Genomic DNA, 23,931 nt, shown 5'->3' with positions numbered 1-23,931 from the left:
GACTATCCGAGGCAGAGGGGAAAGCAGGGAGGTCAGTCAGGCAAGGACAGATGACAGAGGCTTGCACTCTGGTGGTTGGGAGAAACTGTGAGAAGGGGCTGCAGTCAGATACATTTTGACAGCAGAGCTGAACACATCTGCCAAAGGATTAATTGTCAGATGTGGGAAAAAGGAGGGAATGAAGGACAATTCCACAGAGATGGGGAGCAGTGGATGGTGGGGAATCAAGAATTTAATTTGGGATGTCTTCAATGATTACAAAAAATAGTCACAGTTTACAGACTATTGAAAAATAACCAGAGATATAAAATCACAGATACTAAGTGTGGAGCAGTGATTTCCACCCTGCTGGGCCGCCCCCACCCCAGGGCTCTGTCTAGCTCTGTCTGGCTGCAGCGCTGGGTGTGCCTCTGAGGTGCACTCTGGTCCAATAGAACAACCCAAATCACTCGTCCTGTTCAGAAACATGGGCTCACTTTTGCTTACTGTGATTACTCAGGACCACTGACACTTTCCTTGATACTTTGAAGCCTAGCCTTTCATTCTGGAGAGGAGGCAGGTCAATACAAGATCACGGGCTCTGGAGCAGGGCTCCTGGGTTGAAACTCCACTACCACTAGCTAGGAGGCTCCGTACCTCTTTGTACACTTGTTTTACTGAATTTTAAAATTCAATTAGGGACATGGTCATTTTTACCCAGTTTTGTTTTGTTTTTCTTCTTAGTTTTTTAGTTTTGTTTTGTTTTGTATGTTACTAGGACACATTGTTAGTCAGAAGTGCAGTCCTCGGAGCCTCAGAGAAAGATTGGACTAACACTTGTCAAACAGTGAAGAGAAAACCATATTCCTATTTAATTACCTCAAGCCATCAGCCACTTGCAGTGCAATCCTGTGCTGCAGGGTCCTCGTGAGACTGGCTTTGTCCTGCTGAAGCAGGCGATCCAGGGAGCCCCGAGAGGCCAGCTCCATCACCAACATCCGAGGGCGGATCCCAGCTGCCAGCAAAGATATTAAGCTGGGGTGGTGGAGGTGGCAAAGCACCACCAGCTCCTGCAAAAGCCAGGAATCATTTAAGAGCAACACAACATAAGCTCTGACCCAACCATTGCCTCCCTGAAGTGTATCAACACTGTGAGCATGGTTTTCTCTGGGTGATTAAATTATAGAAAACTTTCTGTTCCTTCTCTGAGCTACTTTAAATATCCCACATTTTCAGAAATAAACAGCTGATTTTGAAACTATAGTTTGAATTAAAATTTTAAGGTCTATGTTCCCCTTTTCTCCTCTTTTATCAGAACATTTAATGCAGGGACCGCATACACGTGGTCACGCTCACAGGTCATGCCAATCTTACCTACTGACTCCTCATTAGCCAAAGTATCCTTCTCAGCCCAGGATTTCTGAGTAGCCACTACTGATCAACTGTTAACTGTCTTGTGAAGTACAACCTGCCTATCAGTTCTGGTTTGGAGAAAAGTTTAGTGAGGGCAACGTTTAAGGACACAGAAATATATGCTTTGACCCTCCCCTGAAAGCTCCGCCGAGATAGATAGTATCACTCTCTACTGAAAAACTCTCTAATGACTTTCCGTCCTCTTAGATTAAAATCCCATGTTTTACACAGCCCCTGTGGCCTGACCCGACCTCACGCTGGCCACCTGTCAGACCCCACCTCCTTTCTCTCTCCTCTTCATCCACCGCCCCTCCACACTGGCGTTCATTCAATCCCTGGCACGCTCCCGGCTCCTTCCTTACAGCCATAGATTCTCTGCCATTGCTGAGCCCTCTGCCTACATATCTCTTCACTCGTCACCGAGCTGAAGGCTTCTTGGCACTAAGATCTTAGCTTACATACTATCACTTCCTCAGAGTGACATGTCTTGGGTCACCCTGACTAGAGCGGTCCCCGCCTGCAACAATCTCTTTCCAATCCAAGAAATCAGAGATATCATTTCACCTTGAACAAAGAGGTCTTTGTTCTGCTACCATCTTTCCTAGACCACACCCTCTGAGACTATACAATCTCCTTTATGATATTGGTGTTTTTTAATTCCACACACACTTCATTCTGCATATTTCAATTCACTCTGTAACCATAACTTAAATGACATTTATAGCTTAGCTGATTTCAAACTGATTCCTGTCTTCATCTGTGCTTTCTACAGAAGCTCTGTTTCTTAACAACCAGCCTCAAAGATGAAAAGTACGGTGCCAGTGGCATCTATCGGGAAACTGAAAAGTGGAGAAATCTGCCAGCCAAACACGAAAGGCTGAATCCTGACAGGGGATTCCAAGAACAAAAGCTTCAGACTGCAACCATATTTCCTTAATAGATAAAAGTCTTTTCTTCGACATCTGATTAGTTCAGTTGGTTAAAACCGATGTGAACAGGTCAAGTTGGCTCTCTTTTCTTTCATAGACACAGATGCCTAATCCAAACATCCTATCCTAGAAAAGTAGCTGAGAGACAGCAAAAGAATGTAGGATCAGCTGCAATCCATTTGGGAGAATGACTCTAAAAATGCTGCACCAAACACTAAAGTGTTGTCATTTTTTTTTTTAAGAAAGAAGCCGATTACTCATACTCTACTGTTTCTATTTCTTTTGTCATTTCCTTGTTTCACCTATATGCCTGTGCACTAATCAGTCCTGTATACACTTTTAGTGTATTAAGGATTCCTAAGCACATTACCTAAAATCTAAAAAATATGTTGAAGACTAATGACTTAGGCTGAAAAATCAATTTATATAACAAATTGTCTATAGATTACAAGATATTGTGCCCAGATTTGGTTCACAGACTTGTGTCCATATACAAAATGTTTATCAGCTTATTCCTAGAGCTATGGTGTGACTCTCGGTACTAATAATTAAAATTATTATTCCAAGATATTTTGCAAACATAAAATTATTTTTATTATTCAGAGTAACTAATATACTGTGACCGTGCATTTTCTAAGTTATTTAAATTTATATTCAGACATAGAGTATTTTATAAATAAATCAAAGGAAAAAGAAATAATAAATAGCTTCAAAAACACAGTTGAATTTTGATATGAGATGGCAGATTTTGCATTGGCTTTTACCTCTCCTCTCACCCTGTCTCTCTCCCTTATTCCAACTGTCAAGAAAAACAGAGAAAAAAAGACATAAATCCCTACCAATACTTAAAACAAGAGAGGGTACTGCAGTGACCAATATCCATTCTTCTTTCTTTCTTTCTAAGAGTATCTTGACTTTTCCCAAGTTATCCAACCTTTGCTCATGCAGCCCATAAATTTTAGGGGAAAGGTGAGAGTATTCTAAGTAATACCATCTTCATTACTATCGTGCTTGTTTCAGTAACACAGCATTCCCAAAAACATAAGTGTTTATTGGAAAAAGAACACGTGACTTAATTGCGGCCAAGAAAAGTTTTTAAACAGACTACTGTGTATGGATCTTGGTTCCTTTAAAATACAAGATCTCAGGAGAGGTGCCATCCTTTCTTCTGTACGCGCAGTATACGATGGGAAACCTGGAGAAAAGAATTCTGAGAAAACTGTCTTTTCTTTGTTTTCAACAAGAGAAAGAAAACTTTTTTCCTCCATGAAAAAAGGACAAAGCAGGATTTCATAATTAAACTTAAGTAAACTTTTGGGGGAAATGTGGTCATTATTTTTGAATTTTCATAAACGTGCAATAGAAGAGTCCCAGGAGATGAACAATGTATGACTTAATGTAATAATGGTATTGACTTCCTTACTTGTCTCAACAGTCTAAGTGATGTATGTTTATTAAAAATTTTTACAGCCACTTCTTCTCCTTGATAGGCTGCTCGATAAACTGATCCAAAACTGCCATCACCTTTTGAAAAAAAGTACAAAGCACATAAGTTAATATGTCCAAACAGAAAAACTCAATTATAACTGTTGTAATTATATCTGTTGTATCCTTGATACATCTGACCCACTTGTTTCATTGAACCAAGTCTCCTTTAATACTTCCCCTTCTGCTGCTCCATGAACTAACATGCACCTAAAGATTTTGTCCCTAGTCTTCTTGTCTTTCGTGTGCACACTCCCCACTCAGCTACGTTGTCCACTTATTCTATCTCTATATGTAGAGAATTTTCACATTTTCATTTACAGCCACAATCTACCTCCTGAATTCCATTTACAACTTCGTGTTGGAGATTTCCATTGGCATGGTTCTCCAAATTTCAATCACATTCCATCAAAAGGCATATTCGTTATCTTTTCTACAAACTAGTGTTTATTATACCCTCCCTATACCTGATAAAAACAAAACTCTTTTGGTGTTCACTCTGAAGTCAAAATGGAAAAAATTACCATAACTCTTTCCCCCATGCTTAGCCCCAAAGCTAATTGGCAATCCACTTTGCCTTTCTGAGGCATAAAAATGATTGTACCACTCAGTTAAAAACCTCTTTATCTGCCTCCCAATCTCTGGCAATTAAAGAAAATGGGAAGGCATAGTTTATAAGTACATGTGTTTCTATGCTAGTCCCATCCTCATCTCACACCTCATCTACAAGGGTGTGTGCAAAGAAAATTCTAGATCTATAGTATGCTATTACTTTAAAATATATCATTCCAGAGGAATAATCATTATGGCAGTTACATGAAAACATAAAAAACCATGATAATATATATAATTATATTTGAAATTATTTTTACAGTTTATTGAGGAAAAGTGCATCTTAATTTCTATTCTCAAACCAACAAAAATAGTTACCCAAAAGAAACTCTGGAGCTTCTTCAAATTCCAGTTCATCACTATTTAACATAATATTTCTAGGCAGGTCAGCCAAAATCAAGTCCGGAGCAATCTGAGATATTGGGACGGTGAGCCTAGGTTGATCTGGATTTACTAGGAGGTCTCCTGAGTAGTACATAAAACATTAAAAACAAACTAAAGGAGGTATATAAATTTGTGATTGTGACTTTCAAAACTTTGTATTATTTCTAATCAGTCTTTTAGGTTTTTTTTTTTTTTTTTACCAATCCTACTTTTCTCTAGAAAATTTGAAAAAGCTTTAAAGGTTACATTAATACCTATCTACTGGAGTTTTAAAAATTCATTCCTAGGTTCACTGATTAGAAAGTAGAATTCAGAACTGCCTTAGACTACCCGACATTGACTAGGTAATTACCTGCCAAATTCATGGAGCATTTATTATAGGGCTGACATGTTGCTAAGTTATTTCCATGTAGCATCTATTTTAAATTTTATAACAATTTTATGAAGTAGTTTTGGTTAGTATTCCCATTTCACAGATAAAGTTATGTTTATCAGTGTACTAATATTCATCCTGTATTCTTCCAACTAGCATTCTTCTGAATCAAGAACACATGATCTTACTGGTAACAAATATAATCTATTTTTCTGAACTGTCACTATAATAATATGGTCCCCTAACTAATCCCTCATGGATAATAATAAATTCCACATTTATTACAAAACTCACTTTACAAATATTGAAAGATCACTTAAAAACATTTATATATTGGATCAACACATACCTTCTTCTGCTTTCTTCATCAAGTCATCAAGTAAGATTTTTTTATGTTCTTCACCATCATTAAAACTATATAATGCCCATTTCTTCAACAAAGTTTCTCCTTCACCACAAATGTCAATCTCCAATAACCCTGGAAACCATTCTTCCATGAGAGAATCAATGTGGTCCACAACTTGGCCCAAGAGAATACAGCCTACATAATCCAAAAAAGAGTTTATCACTTCTCTATCTGAACTTGACTTTGTCACAGAGCTTTAAAAAAAAAAAAAAAAAAAAAAGAGGAACTAGAAAGTTAAATAGAAGTTCAAATTTATTTAGTGGTAAAAATCATTCCTTACCTTTTCTACAAGAAGGAACTGTAATTTTTAAGAAACTCTCTGGGTGATTATCTAAAACTTCAGATCCTACCAGACAATAAGCCTCGGGAGACCAATTCAAGTAGATGCCTTGTCGCCAATACATTCTGTTTGGGCGAAGTGCTCGTTCTGAAAAAAGTTTAAATGGCCAAGGTGTATCCATGAATTATTAACTACTCCATAAATTAAAGAGGAAAGAAATCATTGAATGCACCCCAAGTGACAGTAATAGAGATATATTTGTTTTGAAAAAAATTGGAATAATTATTGATAGTCCTCATCTAAACCTATTAAATATAAAATATTTTAGCCTTAATTTTGAAAAAAATAAACAAAATGTTCAGTAGATAACCTAAGATAGATTTCAGGTTCATGATGTTAAGTAGTTTAGCATGTTTAATAGATGAAGTAAAAGAATCATAAATAAGTTCTCAAAACTTTTAAAAAGAAGCTGTTGGTCATGCTAACACCCAAACTTCCTCAATATCCCAGTGCTATGTAACTACCTATATGCTGATTAATTGCAAACAAGATATGGTTTATTTCAGATTACAGTAACACCTGCATTAACATAAATGAGTCTAAAATATAAGCAAATGGGCTTTGAGTGAGAACCTGAAGAATTTTCTTCTTGAAAAATTGCCAATCTAAAATTCTTAAAAAATTGCATACACTTATTTGAGGCCAATCTGAGGTCTTTATGAGCTTATTTTCTGATTTTCAGGTGACTTACCAATAAGTTAAGTCTGTGAAATGATATGTTAATTTTAACATGCTTTCCCCCTAAGTTTTCTAACCATTTTCTTCATTAAATACATACCTCTACCTGACAGCATGTAAGGTGAAATTTCAAGTAATCGACTGATTAATCTCGACCAAAATCCCATTGGAAAATATGGCATTTCATATAGTCGGATGATAATTTCAGAGTTCTCACAATGGGGAAGTTCTATGACAGGCCTGTTGTCAGACAAACTAAATGGAAAAGGACATCATCATTACATAGCTTCATAAAGAGCCAATCATGATGACTCAAGTACTTCACTACTTGAAATTGATGAACTGAAGATATTCTAAGCAACCGCATCAATGTTCTTCACTACATGCTCTTACTACTTTAAAAATTCAGTCGTTATTTAATCAATTCAAATGCATGCTCAGATGTAGTAGATGCATGAATTTTTTCAGTATTCTTATTTATTCTAATAAATAAATTATTATAATTAGCTATGCATAGACCAGTATCAAGCAAAAGATTATATAAAACTTGAAAAAATTGCATGTCCTAGAAGAAAGTATATATGTAATTTCAGAATTGGCCACGCTCCATCAATCAATGCAATTTGTAGTTTTCAATGTCACATTACTTTATTACATTCCCCAGGTGCCTGTAAAGTAATAAGAAAAATATCTACAGTACAGGGCTAGAAATTTCCATTGCTCCTCTGAAAATTCACTGCCATCAATTCTTTTAAGATTCTGGTAAAAACTCACTATCTCCAAAGAACTTGTTTAATATAATAATTCCCTCAGCACCATGTAATGAGACACACATAAAATAATCTCTAGTATTTACCTTTCTTAAATAATGTAAGCAGTTGTAGAGCAAAATAGTAATTACAGACATAAAATAAGTCATTTACTCTATCTTTAAAATGTCAAATGTAGTGTTTTCATTAAAAGTAAACATTATCGCCCTGGCCGGTTGGCTCAGTGGTAGAGCGTCGGCCTGGCGTGCAGAAGTCCCGGGTTCGATTCCCGGCCAGGGCACACAGGAGAAGCGCCCATCTGCTTCTCCTGGTTGCAACAGGGCGACGCCCCAGATGGGCAGAACATCACCCCCTGGAGGGCATGCCGGGTGGATCCCGGTTGGGTGCATGCGGGAGTCTGTCTGACTGCCTCCCGTTCCCAACTTCAGAAAAATACAAAAACAAACAAACAAACAAAAAACAGGCCCTGGCTGGTTGGGTCATCAGAAAAATTCCAAAAAAAAAAAAAAAAGTAAACATTATATTTCAGAAGAAAGTTTACACAATAAGCAAAATAATACTTAGTACATTCACCATAGATCAAAGTTATTTTGACAATTAAAACAATATAATAGATGATGAATTTCCATCAGGTAATTAAATATTTAAGGTTTTGGTTTACCTGCTTGGAACCAGCAAATATTCTTCTCCTATTGGCAAGGCAATCTGAAACTTTTCTAGGAGTTTAAAGTACTGTTGCATGTAGTTCTTTGGAAATCTCTTTTTCTTTGAAAGGAATTTTTCCACATCTCTACGTGAAATAATTCCTTTAGGATGTTTTGGATAGCCTTCTACTTTCACTGTCAAAATCTGAAAGATTTAAACTTGTAAATAATCACTGAAGCTTACTTTCTGTGAATAATTCTAAATTAAAAGCACCTTGTGTCATTTTGCTTAGGGAAAATAATCAGATGAATTTTAACATTGTCAAATATAACACAGGCCCTAATTTCAGAAGCTAGCATCTATGTTACCTAGAAGCCCAGTACAGGAACCGCTCTCTTCAAAAATAAACAAACAAACAAACAAAAACAACAGATAAATATATATAATTAAGTGAATAAATCCAGATCAGAAATTATGAAAATCCTCTGAAACCAATGAAGCTCAAGCCTTCCCAGCTCCAATCAATAGATCAATCTAATACCACACATCCTTATTACATTTTTATTAATAATATATTTCTAGGGACATTATCTTCTAGCCTGTGTTATCACTATAGGTTTGCAATGGAAATGTCACTTTACATTTATGTAACAGGAGATGGTTTCCATCAATGAGAAGAGAGGCAGTGTAGTACAGTTTACTAATTTTCAAACAATGTAACAACTGAATTTTGCTGGACTCCATTCGGAGTTGTATCTGTAGGTCTGGGACGAGGCTTGAGCATCTGCTTTTGTAGCCAGAAACCCAGATGAGACTAATATGGAGACCATACTTTGAACTTAGATCATCATCACAGAAGTTAAAATATATGTCAGAAGAACCCAGTTCAAAACAGGCTCTACTACTAGCTGTGTGACCTTTGAAAAGGTACTTAATTTCTTCAAGTCACAGATTTTTTTGGGGGGGAGGGTTCTTTTTCTGTAAAATGAAATGATAAAAGTGACTGCATTTAGACTGCCATGAGATTTTTAGCGTACAGTAAATCAGGTGTTAGCCTTTACTATCTACATATTTTTTCTTCTTCTCCTTGTCCTTCTTCTCCTCCTCCTCCTCCTCCTCTTCCTCCTCCTCCTCCTCCCCCTCCTCCTCCTCCTTTTTCTTTTTTATCGAGAGGCAGGGAGGCAGATAGACTCCCATATGCGCCCCAAAGGGATCCACCTGGAAAGCCCCTTATGGGACAATGCTCTGCCCATCTGGGGCCATTGTTCTATTGCTTGGCAACCAAACTAGTTTAGTATCTGAAGCGAGTCCATAGAGCCATCTTCTGTGCCCAGGGCCAGCTTGCTATAACTGAGCCATGGTGGCAGGAAGAAGGGAGAGAGAGAGAGAAGGGGAGGGTGGAGGTGGAGAAGCAGATGGTCGCTTCTCTTGTGTGCCTTGACCAGGAATCGAACCCAGACATACACATGCTGGGCTAATAATGTTCTACCACTGGGCAAACTACCCAGGGCCTATCTACATATTTCTATTCATATTACTCAGCAGATTGACTTTTTTTTTAACTTATTTTTGTATTTTTCTGAAGTTGGAAACGGGGAGGCAGTCAGACAAACTCCTGCATACGCCCAACCGGGATCCACCCGGCATGCCCACCAGGGGGCGATGCTCTGCCAATGTGAGGCATCGCTCTGCCACAATCAGAGCCATTCTAGCACCTGAGGCAGAGGCCACAGAGCCATCCTCAGTGCCCGGGCAAACTTTGCTCCAATGGAGCCTTGGCTGCGGGAGGGGAAGAGAGAGTCAGAGAGGAAGGAGAGGGGGAGAGTTGGAGAAGCAGATGGGCACTTCTCCTGTGTGCCCTGGCTGGGAATCGAACCTGGGACTCCCACATGCCAGGCCGACGCTCTACCACTGAGCCAACCGGCCAGGGCCAGATTGACTTTTAAAAGAGGTTTGTATTTAATTTCTTTAGAACTATAATATTTAAAAGATACTGAAAAAAGGAGCAAGCATTATTTACTTATGTAGTTGGCTGAAATGTTAAATTGTAAAATCCTTAGATGCAAAGACTTGTCTTACTCATCTCTTTATTTTTATTTTGTACATATAATGTTTATGGAATCCAGCCTGACTAGGCAGTGGCATTGGACTGGGATGTGGAGGACCCAGGTTCAAAACCCTGAGGTCACCAGCTTGGGCACAGGCTCATCCTGCTTGAGCACGAACTCACCAGCTGGAGCACGGGGTCGCTGAATTGAGTGTGGGATCATAGACATGACCCCATGGTCACTGGCTTGAAGTCCAAGGTCACTGTCTTGAGTCAAAGGTCACTGGATTGAGCAAGAGGTCACTCACTCTGCTGCAGCCCCCCCTCCAGTCAAGGCACATATGAGAAAGCAATCAATGAACAACTAAGGTATCACAATGAAGAACTGATGATTGATGCTTCTCATCTCTCTCCCTTCCTGTCTGTCCCTATCTGTCCCTCTCTCTGACTCTCTGTCTCTGTTTAAAAAAAAAATGTTTATGGAGTCCAGAAATGCATGCTTGGTTACATATAATGATATCTAATGAAAATGCATAATGGGTTATTAAATTATATTTTGGATGTCAGATGTAATTGAAAAACATTTAACCCTTTGAGTAGTACAAATGTTCATGTACGTCCTCATGCCTCCTGACTATCCAGAGTATAAAGCAACATTAAAAAAAGGCAAATGTATGTTCTTCTTGCTTCCATAAATTGGTTATCAAACAGACATAATTTTAAGTTAATAAAACTGGAACTAGAACTAATTTCATATTTTGGAAAGAAAAAAAAAACTCACTCCCAGGGGTCAGCGAGCATGAAAAAAATTCACTACTCAAAGGGTTAAAGAAAAAACCTAGATTATGGACTTACCACATATTGTACACTATATAGAAAGTCCCAGATCATTCTTACAATTTAGGTGGTATAAGAATTGTCTGGTGTTTTATTGTTTTAAGTTACTATAACTTGGTTTAAAATTCATGGTCTATCTCCAACCATACTTTATATTTTCTTTGTAACACTTTGTAACACCTGACATGTTGTGTTTATTTATTGCTTATTTCCTCCCATTTAAATGTCAGCTCCATGCATATAGACAGGTTGTTTTGTCTAGTGCTATAGTCCTAGCAACAGAACAATATCCAGAACATAGTTTGAATAATTAAGGTTAAAAGTGAATTTGGAGAAAATTATATTTGTAGCATTTTATCCTAGGATTAGGTTTATGGGCACTAGAGTCAAACCACTTTGCCTGAAATCTTAATGTGTAACTTTGTATAAATTATTTTACCTCCCTGTCACTTAATTTCTTCATCTTCAAGATGGGACTTAATACAGTACCATTTAAAAGAACTGTTCTGAGAGTTAAATAAGACAGTCTTTGAAAAGTACCTAGTAACCCTTGGTATGTAAGCCATTATTACATACTCTTTATCTTATTTCATTTTATTTCGTGAGAAGAGGGGAAGCAGAGAGAGACTCCCACATGTGCCTGACCAGGATCCACCCAGCAAGCCCACTAGGGGGCAATGCTCTGCCATCTGGGGCCCTTGCTCTGTTGCAACCAGAGCCATTCTAGCACCTGAGATGAAGGCCATGGAGCTATCCTCAGCACCTGAAGCGAACTTGCTCCAATCGAAAAACAGAGCCATGGCTGCAGAAGGGGAACAGAGAGAGAGAGAGCAAGAGAGAAGTAAGAGGGAGAGGAGTGGAGAAGCAGATGGGTGCTTTTCCTGTGTGCCCTAACTAGGAATCAAACCCAGGACATCCACATGCTGGGCCAATGCTCTACGAATGAGCAAAACTGGCCAGAACACCATCATTATATACTAACTCTAATTTATTTTCCTTAGACAAATCAGTTTTAAAGGAGGTTTTTGCTTCATTTTTTTTAGTAAATCTACATATGCTACTACTCTTTGTAGTAGGTTGTTCCAAAGATGAACATATCAATTCCTTTGCTTCCTACACATGTGTCTGCTCTGTTCATCAAGTAATGGAGTCCATTCCCCTTCCCTTGAATCTGAACAGGCCTTGTGGTTGTTCTATTGACTAGAATGTGGCAGAACTAACACTATACCAATTCTAGGACTAGACTTTCAGAGGAGTAGCCATATGAGAGGTACATGGAGAAGCACCAATACATCAATATGTAAGCATAGCCTTCTTGAATTTTCCAGCCCACTTCAATGAAGGAAGACAAGTGAATGACCCCTGCCAAGGCCGTATGGAGCAGAACTACTCAGCTGAGTCTAAGCAACGCACAGAAGAGTGAGAAATAATAAACTGTTGATGTTTTAATCCTCCAAGTTTTGGGATATCTTGTAAAAAAGCAATAGAGAAATGAAACATTATCTTAGTCTTATCACCTTTAAAAGACATGCTAATATTCCTTCAGCCTTGTAACTTTTAAGGCTAACTTATGCCCTTGAGAATTTTCCAAATTCCCTCACACGTTATTATCAATATTAAATTGCCATGCAAAGTTTTTAATACTCCACCCAATTAACTCAATAAGCCCTTTTCATAGCTACTATCATACAGTTCAATGAGTTTTGCAAACTTTTCTGTGCCTTGATGGAATCTTCTTTAATAAGTTTAGTGAGGTCACTCAGGGCATACAGACGAAGGATGGGCTCATTAGAGCTTCTTCACAGGAAATTATTCCTGCCCATGCTTTGGTGATTCATAGAGGTAAATACCCCTATTTATTTTTCCTGATTGGTGTCAGACAAATCATTCTTGCTTTCACTTGACTATTTATAGCTTTCATTCTCTATAAACCTCAGTGAAAATAACATTATATTTTATTATATAATATATACTATAAAATTATGCTATTTATCTTTCAAGTTAATAAGAAACATAAATTATCATTGCACTGACCTTTTTGATCTATCTTTTAAAATAACTTTGAGCTGTTCAAATTCTTGACTTAGTTTTCACTTAAATTAACCTGTTTATAGCATAACTATTCCAATGAGAAGAATTTTCATAGAGTTTCAACTTCATTGTTCCACAGAATCTTGATAGCGATTTTATTGTGGTCATGGTGGAAATTTGCTTTTGGCTAAAAGACTGCGATTCAGATACAAACCACTTCCTTAATCCACTGAATAAGATACACCCACTCTAATAGTATCCACATGTGTGCAACTTTCAACGTTCCCAGCTCCCGTGGAAAGACGTCACTTTTGGGTGACTAGACACAGGTTGGTTATTTTCTGAGAGTTACGGTGTTCCACCTAGAACAACAGAATCCCCAGGGTGTATTTAAAACTGCTTCTGCTGCAGAGAATGCATCTGCCTCACAGATTTATTGTTTCACCCCATGCTGGCACACTTCCCAAAACTACACAGATACATCTGGACAGTTTTGAAGATTTTTTTCATTTCCTAAAATAATAAGCCTTAATTACCAAATATGTCAAATACGAAATTAGCTGACACTGCTCACTTACACTGCACTAGGGAGATGATGTAGAAGTTAAAATCATTGCTATCCTTATTTTACAAGTGAAAAAAAAACAAACGTTTAAAACATTAAGAAATGCCACAAAGTAAGTGTCATGAGAGATTTGCACGTAGTTCATGATGACTCGAGTTTGGGCTCTCAGCCACTTCGCTATACTGGCTCCACGGTCATTCGGCAGATGAGTAAAATCACACTTCCCGTGGCAAATGCGTAGAAAGACAAAAGTCTACCTAATAATAGCTACCAATACAGTGATAGGTACATTACAATTAATTGCCAATAAAAATCATGTTTTAATACGCTCTCAAGTTCCATGATAGAGGATTTATTTATTTATTTTTTTAATAAATTTTTATTAATGGTAATGGATGACATTAATAAATCAGGGTACATATATTCAAAGAAAACATGTCTAGGTTATTTTGTCATAAAATTATGTTGCAAACCCCTCGCCCAAAGTCAGATTGTCCTCCGTCACCCTCTATCTAGTTCTCCGTGCCCCTCCCCCTCCCCCTAACTCTCTCCCTCCCTTCCTCCCATGTCCTCCCTCCCCCCCCACCCTTGGTAACCACCACACTCTTGTCCATGACTCTTAGTCTCATTTTTATGTTCCACCAATGTATGGAATCATGTAGTTCTTGTTTTTTTCTGATTTGCTTATTTCACTCCTTATAATGTTATCAAGATCCCACCATTTTGCTGTAAATGATCTGATGTCATCATTTCTTATGGCTGAGTAGTATTCCATAGTGTATATGTGCCACATCTTCTTTATCCAGTCTTCTATTGAAGGGCTTTTTGGTTGTTTCCATGTCTTGGCCACTGTGAACAGTGTTGCAATGAACATGGGGCTACATGTGTCTTCACGTATCAATGTTTCTGAGGTTTTGGGGTATATACCCAGTAGAGGGATTGCTGGGTCATAAGGTAGTTCTATTTGCAGTTTTTTGAGGAACCACCATACTTTCCTCCATAATGGTTGTACTACTTTACAGTCCCACCAACAGTGAATGAGGGTTCCTTTTTCTCCACAGCCTCTCCAACATTTGCTATTACCCGTCTTGTTGATAATAGCTAATCTAACAGGAGTGAGGTGGTATCTCATTGTAGTTTTGTTTTGTATTTCTCTAATAACTAATGAAGCTGAGCATCTTTTCATATATCTGTTGGCCATTTGTATCTCTTCCTGGGAGAAGTGTCTGTTCATGTCCTCTTCCCATTTTTTTATTGGATTGTTTGTTTGTTTGTTGTTGAGTTTTATGAGTTCTTTGTAAATTTTGGATATTAGGCCCTTATCTGAGCTGTCGTTTGAAAATATCAGTTCCCATATAGTTGGCTGTCTGTTTATTTTGATATCAGTTTCTCTTGCTGAGCAAAAACTTTTAATTCTGATGTAGTCCCATTCATTTATCTTTGCCTTCACTTCTCTTGCCATTGGAGTCAAGTTCATAAAATGTTCTTTAAAACCCAGGTCCATGATTTTAGTACCTATGTCTTCTTCTATGTACTTTATTGTTTCAGGTCTTATATTTAGGTCTTTGATCCATTTTGAATTAATTTTAGTACACGGGGACAGGCTGTAGTCGAGTTTCATTCTTTTGCATGTGGCTTTCCAGTTTTCCCAACACCATTTGTTGAAGAGGCTTTCTTTTCTCCATTGTGTGTTGTTGGCCCCTTTATCAAAGATTATTTGACCATATATATGTGGTTTTATTTCTGGGCTTTCTATTCTGTTCCATTGGTCTGAGTGTCTATTTTTTTGCCAATACCATGCTGTTTTGATTATCGTGGCCCTATAATATAGTTTAAAGTCAGGTATTGTAATGCCCCCAGCTTCATTCTTTTTCCTTAGGATTGTTTTGGCTATTCGGGGTTTTTTATAGTTCCATATAAATCTGATGATTTTTTGTTCCATTTCTTTAAAAAATCTCATAGGGATTTTGATGGGAATTGCATTAAATTTGTATATTGCTTTGGGTAATATGGCCATTTTGATTATATTTATTCTTCCTATCCACGAACAAGGAATATTTTTCCATCTCATTGTATCTTTTTCGATTTCCCTTAACAATGCTTTGTAATTTTCATTATATAGGTCCTTTACGTTCTTTGTTATGTTTATTCCTAGGTATTTTATTTTTTTTGTTGCAATCGTGAAGGGGATTATTTTTTTGAGTTCGTTTTCTAATATTTCATTGTTGGCATATAGAAAGGCTATGGACTTTTGTATGTTAATTTTGTATCCTGCGACCTTACTATATTGGTTTATTGTTTCTAATAATCTTTTTGTGGAGTCCTTCGGGTTTTCGATGTATAGGATCATATCATCAGCAAAAAGTGATAGCTTTACTTCTTCTTTTCCGATATGGATGCCTTTTATTTCTTTGTCTTGTCTGATTGCTCTGGCCAGAACTTCTAGCACCACGTTGAATAAGAGTGGAGAGAGTGGACAACCCTGTCTTGTTCCTGATTTAAGGTAGAAAGTCCATGATAGAGGATTTAGATTCAAATACATTCCCTTTTTACCTTTGATGGTATTTAGAAACTATCAAGACTATCTAAGGGAATTTAATTACTATTATGGTTTAATTATCTAATTTAAAAATATCTAATAATTTAAGAGATTCAGGGGGCCACATGTAAAAGTATAAACTATACTCAGAAACCAGATTATTGCCAGTGAATACACCTACTAGAGACACCTCTATTCATGATTAAATGTGATTGGGGTGGTTTTGCATCGCCAGCCATATTTGGCAAGGTTTGAACACAACATTGTTTGTCATAACTAAGAAAGTGTTACTGGATTTTATAGGGTAGAGGCCAAAGATGCTATGTTTGCTTATCTTACAATGCACAGCAAAGAATTCTCTGGCCCTAAGAGTTAATGGTGCTGATGTTGAGAAACCCTGACCTAGTGTGTTCTCCTTGAGTGATTTTCTGTAGCAAATGTGCATCAATGGATTATAAAAACTAATAAATATAAACCCATCTGTAATTATCACTGGAAAAAGAAACAATTTTCCATATGAAATATAAGTGGAGAAAAGATAGCTCATATTACTGCCATCCAGAGTTTTCAAAAATCCTAACCATTGAGAACTCAGACCATTCCTCTCAAGAGTCGAAACTCCCCTCCATGTTCTCTAGATAGAGGTTTCACAGTCCCAACTACCCAATTTTCTTACATATATTTACCACAAGGATGTTCACAAACCTTTATTCAGTTGACTGGGTCAATAACTAAATCAAAGATATAATCAGGACCTAGAAAAGCACCATGGAACATAGCATGCCAACATTTGTCATTAAAGACATTAAAGAGGTTAAAGGAAACTCTACAGTACCTTCCCTTCTTCCAGGAAGCTCTTCTTTAAGCAGTTTTCTATATGAAGTGTTCACCAGTTTTCTGCATCTACAGTAGCTTCTATCTTAACTTGAACACAAACTCTATAATGCTCAATGCTCTAAGTGCCACTTATTCTTCTTTTCAATCATTACCTCCATGTCAAAAAAATATAGGACACCAACCTGTGCCATGACTTTACAAAGCCACCTGGGTTCCACAAAATATAAGTTGCTTAACTGCAATGCTGGGTCTTGAAAATGAAGAAGAACCCCTATAGTAAAAAAAACAAAAAAGAAATAGAGGAAGGAAGGAAAGAAAGAAAGAAAGAAAGAAAGAAAGAAAGAAAGAAAGAAAGAAAGAAAGAAAGAAAGAAAAGACAAATCAAACCATGAAACATAAAATCTAGAGTATACAAATATCAAGAGAGAAAAAGAATCTAGTCCAACTCCCTCATTTTACAGATTAGAAAACTTGAGCATGACTAGTGGTAGAGCTCGGTCTGTAACCGTGGCCATCCTAGTTCTCAAGCTCTAAAGTCCCATTATTATAAAGAAGTATTTTTTAATGATATACAACAGTTATATGTAAGCATATTTGAGACAATGCCATATACTGCAGAGCATATACTTACAAATAAACGAATAATTTTATTTTTTGGCTTTCTAAATATACAATACAAAAACACACCTTATTTCCAAATAGAGTTAAGAGACCCAGAATATCCTAGGAAGCTATCGGTTAAAAATGATGGAAAAAAGGAACAGATTACAATCCATGAGAAAATTTATTCTTTCATACAACAGATACTAGGGATAAAACAGAATCTAGTGACTCACCCTGGTACTACAAATCATTTCAGACATTTCTAGTGAGGTTATACTGATCAGGTACATAATTGGCACTGAAGTCGGGTTGAGAGTTGTCATGCTGACCAGGTGTGATGTAACAGGGCAAGGTCCACTGCTCACAGCTGCACTGTCTCAGGCAACCACTGATTCTCAAAGTGCCAAGTTAGACCATTCCAATAATGGGCCCCAACAGGGTTTTTGGAGTTTAGATTTTGGGGGGACAGAGGTGTGGGGAATTGGCTGTAAACTGACAGTCTGCCCAACCCCCCACCTCATTTGCCTGATTAGGTTACAAAAGGCTGTTAAGCTGTGGTGCTGGATTGTTTACATTACCCCTCATGTTCCCCAGAAAGACTGGAGGCAAGTTTCTTCTATCCTTTGATTGATATAAAGTTAAGATGATATGTATGGTGTGGTTTTTCTGCACTCAGCACAATTAAGAGTAAAAAGAGAGGAATTCTTCAATGTATTGATGAGGAAATGAGAGTTTGCCTTTCAAATATATGACCAAACACTGAAGAAATGGTTAGGACACATCAGGCTCATGTTTCTCATAAACATGAGAATGAAAAAACTTTACACATTTGCTCCAGGACCTGCCAAATTTACTAAATCTTACTAAGAATGTATCTATATATATAAAAAGATAACTTTTTTGTTGTTTTTATTTTTTAACTTCTCTTTTTTATGAATTCTAAAAAGCATAACTCAAAAAACATAATAACATAAAAATGTTTTTTAATGTCAGAATAAATTTAATTTTGTCATATTTATTTCATTTAGTTACCATAAAACACGCTTGGACTTTATATATTTTTTTAATATTTGACTTAATTATTATAACATAATTCTCAGAATTTTGTATATAGTGAGCCTACAATTATTTGTAGGATTTTAAATGTGCCCCGATTTCAATAAGTTTGAGAACCACTGATCTAATGTAAATTCCAGCAAGGTTCTTGTCTATTTTTTATCAATTATCATAGCCAAGCTTTGAAAAACTTTGAAGCAAATAAACACACAAACCTGATTCATTTAGGAAGTGAACTGCATGAGGAAGCTCATTTTCATCTAACTGCAGCTGATTTTCTTTCACCAGTTGTAATAATCGTTTCTGGTCAATTACAGGAAATTCAATTGGCACATTTTTACGCTCTGATAAAATGATTTTCTCAAGTTCTACATAGCAGTCTGGAATCAGCTGCCCAACAACAGGCTGATCTCGGATCTATGTAATTAAAAATGACAAGCTGTAATACCATTTTATTCACATAGTTGTCAGGTGGTAGGTAAATTCAGTGCTAATAGGTTTAAAGAAAAGGGTATATCATTCAGAAGTGTATTTTTAGCTAAAATCAAAATGTGATGTAAAATCATTTAAACTGTGAGGAATAAATAAAGTGATATTAAAATAACAAATATATGAACACATGCAAAACTGGATAAAACTATCAAATAAAGAAATATGGAAATATTATCCAACTATCCAGAAAATCCATGGAAAACCCAGAAAAATCACTAATAATAAAGGATTTTCTGTGTTCTAAGACATTAAACTTATATGCAATAGATATGCTAACATAAGCAATCAGTATTTAAGAGCTTTTGAACCTTGTTTATTACATGAAAATATCCTTCCCCAGAGGTAAAACATTAAATTTTGTGCTTGTTTGCAAAATGTTATATTAATGGAATGTACATAATAATAGTGAGCTATTTTTTTTTTGTCAAACCTTAAACTTGAAAAGACAAAGTCATCTAAACACTCTGACCTAAGAGTATGATTTTTGACCTGTGAAATTCTATTTTATTCACTGCATATTAATTTAAAAATATATAAAATGAAAAAAATTAAATGACCTTAAGATGGTAGTACCTACAATAAAAGTCTTTTCTAAATTTTTTTAAATCTAATTTTTATAGAAATATAACTCTGATAGTAACTAAAATGCCTTTGAATACCACCAGATGGCAAACTCTCCCTATTTCTTGATCCATGAATATATTCTTGTATATTCTTTTTACCTGACAATGTCAGAATTCCTACCTAATTTTTTTAAACTTCTTACAAATATAAACTGGGTGTGTAAACACATACATAAAATTTAACTTGCTCTTTTTCTACTTTAACAAGAACATTAGGAACTTCATTTATAGCAGCCGTAGTCATTACTTAGATATTTACCTCCAAACTGTAATCTCAAGGACTATGTTCATCCATCCCTTTCCCCAGAAAATTAAATATAATTCCACCAACCTCCACTTTTCATAATACCTCTCTGTATCATTTCTAAATTAAGATGAAACAAAAGTTTAGATTGAAGTTTATATTTTAATTCTAGGAGTACAACCTACATATGGAAATAAACAAGGGTTCTCACAGGAATCTACTCACATAGAAAAGAAATGGAATTTTACAGGGCTGGGTTCCAGGGCCAGCAAAGAATACCTCTCTGCTAACTGCTAATGGGTTGATCTAATTGAAAGGGGCATTGTTGGCACTAAACTCTGTTTTGTCCTATTTCTTTTCATTTGTGTCAGGTCACCAATAGCCAAAAGAAACATACACACTTTTATTTTGGAGTCTGCATAGATACATGTTAATAAGGGTGAGACAGGGAAAGGTTAGAGAAGAGCTGGAAAAAATGAGAGGGCAAAAATATTATTTCTGATAGACTAAAAGCTGCTATTTGAACACAGGTTGAAGCACTGGAGAGAAGAAAGAAGACTCAAGTTCTGGCCGGCTTGCTGGTTCTAGGTCATCGGAAAGAGTCACTATTTTGCAAAACAATCAAATGGATTTTCAAGCCAATATGACAGAATGATGCCTCCATTAGCACTATATACCTTTCTTCAAATAATATTTCTATTTCTCAAAGCATTTCTTTTACTCCCTTGTATGGTGTTGCCTTCAGATCTCATTTATAAATGCAGAAAGAAATATGGTTCTATTGATTGATACTGATAACTTGCTATTAGGTAAAATCAGTACTAATCCAGCTTGATGAACCAACCACTTTATCTGTAGACTTTGCTTCAACTAAATTCAGGCTTTTTCAAAAGAAACTTATCCTTCAAGAAGTCTTTTTAAAAATACAATATATACTCCAACAGTAATGGTAAAAAGAGAAGCTATTAAAATAGTGTAACAACAAGGTTCTGTAAGTACAGGTATAGTATCAGGAGGAAACCACCTGGATAAAGATAACATTTAATTGGATGAATGAATTTTGTGTATCTGTTTCTTAAAAGTCAAGCTACTCTCTAATCATGTGCCCCACTAGAGAAGAGGAACATCTGCAAATAAATAATATGCCATTTTTCTTACATAAAACGCCACTAGTTATCTACCATTGTTAAAACCTTTTAGTGACTGTGATAAATTGTGTTGAAAGATACAAACATGCAAATTATCTTCTGTTGCACCACAAAAACCAACACATTGATAAATGGCTCATTAGGGTTTAGATAAGAGCATAATCTATGGAAATGGAACACTTTATAACCAGGGCGACCATAAAACTTATCATCCAAACTGGAATGCTTAGAGAATTCTGGGACACTATTAATAACTATGCTGGGAGGATGGTCCAGACAAAACAGGGTCTTAGTTACAAATCTCATGGCCTTCATCATTAGTGCTAATGAGCTAAGCCAACAGTGAAATTGACCGTTGTGTTTGTCATATTAAAATATTCAGGGCATTTCCCACACTTTATACCATGCGGTCTGTAGAATCTCTGGAAAATGTCTTTCTCTTGTAACAAAAGCAAGTGTCCTTCCTGATGACCAATTTATTTGTGTTTTATGAGCCCTGTGAATTACATTTGGCTTACCGGAATCAAAATTTAGAAACTGAAAACACCATACCTGAAATGAAAAACACTGATTGTAGGAAATAAAAAAAACTGCTTAGAGATTGTTGAAAACCAAATTAATGGTCTTGGTGACTAAGTGAAAAAAGCCATCCAAAAATGGGAAACATGGGGACAAGAGGCTTAAAGGAGCAGCACAGAACATCAGGATGAGCATAAAAGAGGAACTCTAAAAGAAAGGAGCAAATGAAGAATCAACAGTCAAAAGTAACAGAAGAACGGGGATCTCCAGACCCTGGTATACATACTTATCCTGCTGATCAAATCATCACAGCAGGAAGGTGGGAGAGAAAGGGTACCAGAAACATTGGCTCACAGTCTCACAGACCCTCTCATAGATTTTTCTCAGGGTCCTCTAATTACCATTATTTTTATTTTTTAATTGAATTTATTGTGGTGACACTGATTAATAAAATTATATAGGCTTCAGGCGTACAATTCCATAGTAAATCATCTGTACACTGTACTGTGTGTTCACCACCCCAAGTCAAGTCCCCTCTCATCACCATTTATCTTCCCTTTACCTTCTTCTCCCATTCCCATCCCCTTTCTTTCTCTCTTATAATCACCATTCTGTAAAGATCCTCGAATTATTCTGATTCCCATTTCTAGGAATCTGAAATGAAGTATGGCATAAATAATTTTACAATGGAAAATACTTTAATAATGCTAACAGCTAGATTAGCTATTATCAACAAGACAGGTAATAGCAAGTGTTGGAGAGGCTGTGGAGAAAAAGGAACCCTCATTCACTGTTGGTGGGACTGTAAAGTAGTACAACCATTATGGAAGAAAGTATGGTGGTTCCTCAAAAAACTGAAAATAGAACTACCTTATGACCCAGCAATCCCTCTACTGGGTATATACCCCAAAAGCTCAGAAACATTGATACATAAAGACACATGTAGCCCCATGTTCATTGCAGCATTCACAGGGGCCAAGACATGGAAACAACCAAAAAGCCCTTCAATAGAAGACTGGATAAAGAAGATGTGGCACATATACACTATGGAATACCACTCAGCCATAAGAAATGATGACATCGGATCATTTACAACAAAATGGTGGGATCTTGATAACATTATACGGAGTGAAATAAATCAGAAAAAAACAAGAACTATATGATTCCATACATTGGTGGGACATAAAAACGAGACTAAGACACATGGACAAGAGTGTGGTGGTTACCAGGGGTGGGGGGGAGGGCGAGCACGAGAGGGAAGGAGGAGAGGGGGAGGGGGAGGGGGAGGGGCACAAAGAAAACTAGATAGAGGGTGATGGAGGACAATATGACTCCGGGCGATGGGTATGCAACATGACTGAATGACAAGATAACCTGGACATGTTTTCTTTGAATATATGTACCCTGATTTATTAATGTCACCCCATTAACATTAATAAAAATTTATTTAAAAAATAATAATAATGCTAATGGCTATGAAAGATACCTCAAGACTTCTGACATCTCTAAGCAGTTGCATAACGTAGGAATTAATAAACAGTACTTATCTAGCAGTCTGCAGTGGGTTGTGTTACCTTGAAATTAAGGCTCTCGTTTATGATGGTTTTCCGAAGTTTTGCCAAAGCGTCGGATTCCTCAGTGGCATTCACAAAGTGGTAGTCCCGTATAGAAGGAAACCCTCGCTTGTTCAAGAGCTCCTTGGTGATTTTACTTATGCTGGCTTTGCGCTGCTTCTCATCAGAAACATCCAAATATGTGCCGACAAGAATCACAGGCGAAGAGGAAGCGCGAGCCTACGGGAGAGGACGCAAAATACTCCTGCGTTTGTTTTTAAATCAAGACTGACTACATTTCCATTGAAAGTCACTTGAGTGGAAATGGAAAATTAAAAGATATCAAGAAGAAAATAACTGTTGTTTTGTGTGTTTTTTTAATGCTAAGAGAAAAATGTAACCTTAAGAAATTTTATGTCGTTTTTATGCTCCTCCTTAATTCAGTTACTACCACTTTTCAGGGGGCCTATATAACAGTAGTAGCGTATTTTCCTTTTCTTATTTTTATTCCTTAAAATGGGCTATTCTCTATGTGTGCTTTGAACTTCAAAATAAAATAAGCATTTAGTAAACCCACAAATTATTTTAAAATGCCATAATATGGTTTAAATTTCTCTTGCTTATCTGCCAATTCAATCTCTTGAATTAATTTTTAAGTTATTCTACAATGAGGGGGAAAGCCACTAAAGTATCACTGCCATCGTAATATTTTGCTCACTTTGGCTAGCTATAATAAAGTCCAAACTAACAAAAAGTATTTTAAAATTACCACAATTACAAAACGAGCTTGTAAGAAATAACTAACAGCATGACCGCAAGGGAC

General features: G+C 36.7%; 1 protein-coding gene across 2 annotated transcripts in view; it reads right to left on the bottom strand.

Annotated features, from left to right (window-relative positions):
* LRRK2 (leucine rich repeat kinase 2) overlaps positions 1-23,931 on the bottom strand; it is a 158,777-nt gene that overhangs the window by 42,370 nt on the left and 92,476 nt on the right. For both annotated transcript variants that reach the window (XM_066258115.1, XM_066258116.1), the window contains 10 exons: positions 23,130-23,348; positions 18,745-18,946; positions 17,053-17,141; positions 8,031-8,218; positions 6,700-6,854; positions 5,862-6,008; positions 5,525-5,716; positions 4,737-4,883; positions 3,745-3,845; positions 859-1,049 (listed from right to left, as the gene is read on the bottom strand). In XM_066258115.1, coding sequence (XP_066114212.1) covers positions 859-1,049; positions 3,745-3,845; positions 4,737-4,883; positions 5,525-5,716; positions 5,862-6,008; positions 6,700-6,854; positions 8,031-8,218; positions 17,053-17,141; positions 18,745-18,946; positions 23,130-23,348 — 1,631 coding nt within the window. The remainder of the gene's footprint in view (positions 1-858; positions 1,050-3,744; positions 3,846-4,736; positions 4,884-5,524; positions 5,717-5,861; positions 6,009-6,699; positions 6,855-8,030; positions 8,219-17,052; positions 17,142-18,744; positions 18,947-23,129; positions 23,349-23,931) is intronic.

The sequence above is a fragment of the Saccopteryx bilineata genome, chromosome 2 (assembly GCF_036850765.1).
Source record: "Saccopteryx bilineata isolate mSacBil1 chromosome 2, mSacBil1_pri_phased_curated, whole genome shotgun sequence".
Lineage (NCBI taxonomy): Eukaryota > Metazoa > Chordata > Mammalia > Chiroptera > Emballonuridae > Saccopteryx > Saccopteryx bilineata.
Note: the sequence above shows the minus strand (reverse complement) of the source record. Positions and strands in the feature narration are given on the sequence as shown.